Raw genomic sequence first — 7,483 nt, 5'->3', positions numbered from 1 at the left:
TCCAGTTGATGTAGGACCTTTCATGTTAATCTCCTGCTTCTTTTTTGTGGGTTTTTTCCTTGTTTCCTACCTGAAACTTGCCCACTCCCAGAACTCCCAGCCTGATCCCCACCCAACCATGCATGTCCGACGGGAGGGGGCCTTGCATTTGTGGTGCTGGACCATACCATGGTTGATGCATCCCTCCCAATGGTGCTTGCGGGAACTGGCCTAGAAATTTGTTAGGAAATCTCCTATAAGGGGAGGGGGGCTGGAAGCCGTAGCCGAAGAACATCTGTTGTTGTGGGGGGGGCGGGGGGGTGAGGCACCCCCTAGATCATTTGTTGTTGGTCGGTATTCCAACTGCTTGAATTCTCTTCTCTTCATCCATTGGTCTTCCCTCTTCCTCCATCTTCCATCTCTTGCTCGTGGGTGACGATGACTTTCATGTAGGAAGGGGAAGGAAAGGAAACCCTAGTGGAATCCCGGACCTCGCCTTTTTATATTTGGGCCTAAGCTAGCAGTACATCTGCTCTGCTAAGTCGACAAGTCCATGAGGCGGCGAGCTCGACGGCATGGCGTCTTTGTCAGCAGCTTTTGCTTTTTGAAATCCTGCTTTATCCCGGAGTTTGACAAACCTGAATCCACCCGTTGCAACCATGATCAAGGTTGCAGGCTCATCAACTTGTGACAGACGAAGACACAACAGATTTGACTTGTATTGCAGAGCTATACTCATCGCCAAGCCACCTTCACGGGAAGATCTCTCGAAGCTTTCGAACATCAAATGCTTCCGCAAATATTTCTGCACTGTCATACCCCCAAATATCTCTTCTACTTCAGGAGTTTCGGAGATGCTGATGTGGTCCAATGGTGGAAAATCCATGGGAGCCCGCGGGCAACCGTGTACGCTGTGATACACCGATCCCCTAGCGCAACGGCCTCTGGATCGTCCAAGCCATCTTTTCTTGAGGGAAATTTCAATGCCCTTTTCTCCCTCGTCCTCACTGCTTCTACTGTTGGTCTCGTCCTTGCTACTGATGCAGGAAATTTCCCCCAAATACTGCCTGATTTCCTCGGACCCCTCCTGAATCAGTCTGTTGCAGGGGTTGGTGACAGATACGGCCATGGATCGACCTCCTCCGACTCTGGTGGTGTGTGAGTGGGCATCAGCCCCAGCACACATTCCCACCAAAACGAAGGAGAGAGATGGAGCGGGAGGGAGGGGGATTATGGTGGTGTTCCCAAACCGAAGGATACTCATGTGCTGTGACCTGTGAGGAACATCGGTGATAAACGAACTTACATCTGCTACAAACAAATTGCTCATGCTTAGCTTTGTTTCTTGTACTCCACAAAGTTGTACTAACTCAGCAATAATTAATACAGTATGAATCTGAAGGAGCGGTATATCTTTCTTCAAGAAGAATATAACCTTTTGGATCCCACGTGGCATGCAATTTAGTTTCTGAATCCGTGTTGTAACCTTTGTCGAGCTGACTAGTTAAATCGGCCAAGGAAGAGGTCATATGTTGTCTAGCTGCTTTGTTCTCAACGAACGACGTCAAACAGATTTTTCCTTCTCATTTCTCTGGGGAGCCAAGGAATGGGTGTTACCCTACTTGCAAGGTGCAACGTTCAAAATGGGGAAATGACTGTACAAGGGAAAGGAAGCTTCATCTCACTTAGATAAACTGAAAGCAGCTGACTTGATTCCATCCAACAACGCTGCTTCCTTTCCCGGTGCAGATACAGGCAATACAGCAAATCAGAACAGAGCAGCACCCAGAGTACAATCATATGCTTGTCGAGAAGCGACTAAGCACAAACATCATGGTGAATTGACTGATGATCCCCTGCCATCGCACTACTAGGGCAAAAGGAGGAGCGCCCTCATGTTCCGTAGTTTGGATCAAACACCACAGAGATCTGTGCCCAAAGATAAACACCACAGACAAGTGCTCCAGTGTGTTCCGAATGGAGCCTTCTGAATTCCAACGATTATCATCACAACAAACTTTCTGGACAACATGATCTACAGCCCTCTAAATTCTAACAAGAAAGTTTCTGGACAACATGGTCTCCAGTGATGGGGCACAACTAACATGATATGCACTGAACCGATATAATTACATGCCATAGTACCGAAAAAGAGAGGCAAATGAAGGCAGTCAGTTTATACATCATAAAGAGGTGATAGAAGTCATAAGGTCGACATTATCAACATAACAGCTTTAGATACATAAAACAGATTTTTAAAAGGTGTATAGTATGACTGCACACATTACTACAAGTTTAACTTCACAAACCAATCCAGTTTTTATACAGCCATCCGACACAACAATAGATACACCATATATATAAACAGAGTTGACAATGCATAATTGCAAGCAAAGAACAGCAAGAGTGTTACACAAAGACTGGGCATCATCATACCATGCAGGGATGCACAGCACCCAACACAGCCATAGGTGGGCACAATGAGTACATCGGCACTGATACAGGCTGGCATAAGCCCATTGCCAGCGTCTCTGCTCGGACAAGAAAAGGCAAATAAAAGAAAGCAACAATATGCATTCAGCTGCAGGCCTGCAGCCTACAACAAATACTTTTTATCCGCTCCTAAATAGTACTCCTCCGTCCCCGCTCCTAAATAGTACTCCTCCGTCCCTAAATATAAGACATTTTAGAGATTCCACTATGAACTACATACGGATGTATGTAGTCATATTTTAAAATGTAGATTCATTCATTTTGCTCCGTATCTAGTCTATAATGAAATCTTTAAAAGGTCTTATATTTAGGAACGGATGGAGTATAAGTCTTTTTAGAGGTTCCATTAAAAGAATACATATGAATATATATATACATACTTTAGAGTATAGATTCACTCATTTTGCTCTATATGTAGTCCCCTAATGAAATCTTCAAAAAGACTTATATTTAGTAACGGAGGGAGTATAAATCATTAAAGAGACTAAACGAGCCATGGCAATCTACCATCTAGAAACACAGAATTGCTGTGTTGATGGCATCATTTGCATTGTCATGGCAAATCTATCCTCTAGAAACACAGGAACATATGTATTGATGACATCAATCTATCATCTAGAAACATAGTAACCTGTGTGTTTATGGCATTTTTGCACTGTTGGGAACCTAAGATCTAGAAATAAGGAATCTTGGAGAGTGGAGACTGATCCACCGCAAGGAGGTGTGAAATTCGCAAAGCATCAATATTAGCATTTGCAGCAAACTACTCCCTTCGTCCCACAATATAAGCTCGTTTTGACGGTGGGAGTAGTAAAGAATCAGATGGCAATTGCCATTCTCAACATAACAGCTTTACACTCAGTTCAGATGACAAGTGTATAATATGTTCATAGTATGATTGCACACATTACTAAATTATTACTATTGAGTCTAAATCACAAGCCAATCTAGTTTTTTTTACAAACCAACACATCAACCAATAGATACTGTGCTGCATATATGAACCAGAATTGCCAATGCACAATTGCAAACAAGAATACAAACCGAGATGGTTCAAGAAAGAAGATTGGAGCACCAATTATGCCACCACGCCAGACTGCACAATCAACCAATGCGGACATAAGTGGGCAAGATGGGTCCAGCAGCACTGAAGCCGGCGGCCACCAGCCCGTTGCCGGCGGCCTCCTGCTCGGTCAAAAACAGGTCGTCGGTGGACCTGAGCGCGGCGTGGGCGCCCACGAGGGCGACCCCGATCATGGCCGAGCCGACAACGTTCCATCCGACGTCCGTGAAGAGCATGGCGATGACGGTGACCCCGGAGAGCAAGGCGAGGACGGTGCCGTCGTCGAACTCGGTGCCGAAGATCCGGAGCGGCTGGCCGCCCTCGGCGGGGCGCGCGAAGTAGAGGAAGAACCAGGCGGCGCAGAGCGCGAGGAGCGCGAAGAGGGTGCCCGGGTGCCAGAAGAGGGAGGCGGCGACGACGGCGAGGACGGCCAGAGCGTAGTTGGCGCGGAAGTAGGCCGTGTTGCGGCGCATCCGGGAGACGGCCTCCCCGACGTTGGGCGGCTTGGAGAAGGCCGGCGAGCGGAAGACCTCGGCCCAGGGGCGGCGCGCGGCGATGAGGGCCTGGCCCTGCTCCCGGAACCGCGTGACGAGCTCGGCCGCCTTGGCGAGCGAGGAGGGCGGCGCCGTGGGGTCCTGGATCGGGGCCGGGGCCGCGGGCGGGACGGGGCTGGGGTTGGGGTAGGAGGAGGGCGGCGGCGGGTAGGTGGGGATCTTGGCGTAGCCGGCGGAGGAGGCGGGGGGCGCGGGGTAGGAGCCGTACATGGCGGCGGCCGGAGGGGCCGAGGCGGAGTTGCGCATGGCGAGGGCGAGGAGGGAGGTCGTGGCTGGCGGTGGAATCTGGGGGAGGTTGGGGGGAAAGTGGTGGGGGGAGGAAGAGGAAGAGGAAGAATAGGAATCGAGGTGGGGTTTGCTTCGCTGGTGAGGGAGGAGTCGTCGTCCCCGTCCGGCTATTTGTGGGGGAGGAAGGTGCCGTCGTTGTGGGTTTTGCTTCCGGGCAAAGTACCGTGTCCGCTGCTCTGCATCCGCTGGTCGTCTCGTCAGATGAGATCGGGTTGACACGGCCGGCCAAACCAATATATACGTACATGAGTTCATTTCTATATAAACCTAAAACAATAATTTTAAGATGAATGGAGTAGTTTGTACTCCTATTTGCTGAAGTTTGCTCGAAACGCTGCAAGTATGACGATGACATTTTTTTTTCATGCCAATATTGTTTGAAATATCAGGACCTTTACAGCTAGACTAATAAACTACTTCCTCAGTTACTAAATATAAAACCTTTTAAAAATTTCATTATGGATCACATACATAACAAAATAAATAAATGTAAATTTTAGAATATGTTTATATACATCCGTATGTAGTTTACGATGAAATTCTAAAAGATTTTTTATTTAGGAACGGAGGAAATAGTAAACGTTAATCATGAAAAATGCGGTATGCAACTCATAGCGATACATAAGAATGTGAACACGTACAATACATAAAATCCAAGTATCTATGAACACAACATATGCGACTAACACATGAGCGAGTAAAAGAGGGATGAACATATGCGACTAGCACATAAACAAAGTAAACGAGCATGTGAATGAGTAAACACAAGCCAACCGGCGACGACAGCAGCAACCTCGGCGTCGTCCATGGCCTTCTTCTTGGCGTCAGCGACGACGATCATGGTGTCGATGCACGGGAAATAGTTGAAGCAGAGGAAGACGAAGACAGGGACTGATCGGGAGCAGACGCTCGATATGCTCCCCCAAAATCGTATTACCGTTCTGCGAGGCGGGATCTTAAACGACAGGGTTTCGTAGGCACCTGCTCTCCCAACCAACCGTCCCGTCTAGGGTTACGCACGGAGGGAGAGAGTGAAGTTATGATTCTCTTCACTAGACATCACCTCCTTGTATAGGTGGTCGAGGCCAGGCCCATGACTGAGTCCGTGAACAGCTCAATAAGGCCCGACTCGGCTCATTTACGCAACCTGCGGTGTGTGGTGATGAGGCAAGGGGAGGCGGGGACGGAGGAGAAGGAGCGCGCATGTAACTCCTCTTCCCAAGCTCCCAATAGCATGTGGTAGAGCAACCCTTATAAAGGGGTCTAACTCTCACTCCATTAGTAGTATGGTACTAAACTTCCCATCACCTGTCATACTCCTACATGTGCCTTAGAGATTAATTAGGGATTATTGTATTATATGGGCCAAAGCCCATCAATAATCCAACAATTCTCCACCAGATCTCAAGGCACATAAGTTTGTCGTTTGTTCCAAACAATGTTTTCATATACCAGAATTTTCAGTGGAGACGGTGAAGTTGAATTTGCACCTACAACAGCCGGTTTAGACTTCTTCACAACTGAACAATATACTATGTCTTGAATTGTGAGTATAGTGTGGAGAAGTTTCCCCAATTGTTAGTTGACAGGTAGTTTTCGAAGACTAAACCCTGTGGGTGTAGCTTCTTAGTCATACTCCTGACCTTTTCATGAGCTTCCAAAAAAATATCAAATCTCATGGACTGTGACCAACAGTCAGGCTCAGATAGATGTTCCTCCAAAGAATGCTAAGTAGGATAGCATATTGCTTACATAAGCTTTGGAACACATTAAAATGAGTATTGTGTCTCCAATGGAGTGAGTTAGTAAGGATACACACCTGAGTTGACCGCCAAATTGTTTTCACATGTCCTAATTCACGAGGTCTGATCCCATAGGTTGGGTTACCCCCATGTCAACTTACCTAGGTCTCATGCCCATCTCCATCGATGTATGTGATACTATTGTATGATAATACCTTCATACTTAATCTTGATTTTGTATGCGCATTCTCTAGTTCATCTGCATGTAGTTCAGGTTCTAGGTTCTAGGATCTCCTGCACTCCCGCCAACTCGCAATGCCGCTTCTTCTACCTCTTGGCGCAACGAGCGTAGACTAGCAGTACTAAGTAGAGCAGTGAGCCACCATTTGTCGAGGTGGCCTAGGAGCATGAGCAGTTGCTCAAAATGGGTGTGGGAAGGGCGGATTCATAGTCGGAGAAGAGCGGTGGGAGCCATGAGATTTATTCTCTGGACCTGCTTGGTCTAGTATACTTACTCCTCGGGGGAGGCCGTGGAATGAAACTTTTAGTAATCTAAAGATTATAAGAGAACATCTAGGTGCTGGTTACATAAGTAAACCGAAACTTTAACCGGTTGTCGTGGGTATAAGTCTGACAGTAGAAGTATGGGGTACGAAAGTATATGGGCAGAGCCTTAGCTACGGCGAGGATGTATGAGTTCAGGCCCCTCTACGGTGGAGGTAAAAGCCCTACGTCTCAGTTCTCTGGGGAGCTTTGTGTCGAGTGTATTATGGGATTACAGCAAGTGCCAACCCCTGTACCAGTGGTGAAGGGCGGCTTATATAGAGTGCGCTGCCCTTCATAATGGCCCGGTGGACAGGGGTGGAATAGTGGCGAGTAAACACCGGCGTTACAGGTAACGTAAGCCTTAAATGCTAATTATGGTGTATGAAGACGTATGACCGTTGCCCTTCTGGGAGGTTACGATGTACAGAGTGGATTCCAGTCGGTACGTTAGATATGCTCCGAGTGGATCGTCACCGACTGGATGATGGGGGCGTCCTTAGTTCAGTCGGAACTGTCTAAGGGCCTTGTCTTATATGAAGGGTAGTCCTTGGGTAGGACCTATAGGGCAGACCTATGACCCTACCCTCGGACTATAACCCCATCATTAGTCCCCGAATGGATCGGGGTTGAAACGATGAAGTGATGTCTGGAGTTTGGAACCGACTGGTATTGAGGTGATCTCAGCGTTGTTTGCCTCGATCCATTTTATCTTTGCGGCTAGCGATCCGAGTGGATATGCGAGCGAAACGAACCGTGAGGGACCGATTGCTTCTGCGGAATCTTTTGACGTGACCGGTCATACTGACAGCACCGAATTT

General features: G+C 47.7%; 1 protein-coding gene across 1 annotated transcript; it reads right to left on the bottom strand.

Moving 5' to 3' along the window:
* Window positions 1–3,370: 3,370 nt before the first annotated feature.
* On the bottom strand, window positions 3,371–4,493 carry LOC123398306 (PRA1 family protein B6-like). The gene has a single exon (XM_045092784.1). The coding sequence runs from the start codon at window positions 4,333–4,335 to the stop codon at window positions 3,577–3,579; it is 759 nt and encodes a 252-aa protein (XP_044948719.1). The 5' UTR covers window positions 4,336–4,493; the 3' UTR covers window positions 3,371–3,576.
* Between the last annotated feature and the right edge of the window lie 2,990 nt (window positions 4,494–7,483).

This window comes from Hordeum vulgare, chromosome 5H, assembly GCF_904849725.1.
Source record: "Hordeum vulgare subsp. vulgare chromosome 5H, MorexV3_pseudomolecules_assembly, whole genome shotgun sequence".
NCBI classification, from domain to species: domain Eukaryota; kingdom Viridiplantae; phylum Streptophyta; class Magnoliopsida; order Poales; family Poaceae; genus Hordeum; species Hordeum vulgare.
This window is presented reverse-complemented; position numbering and strand designations above follow the sequence as displayed.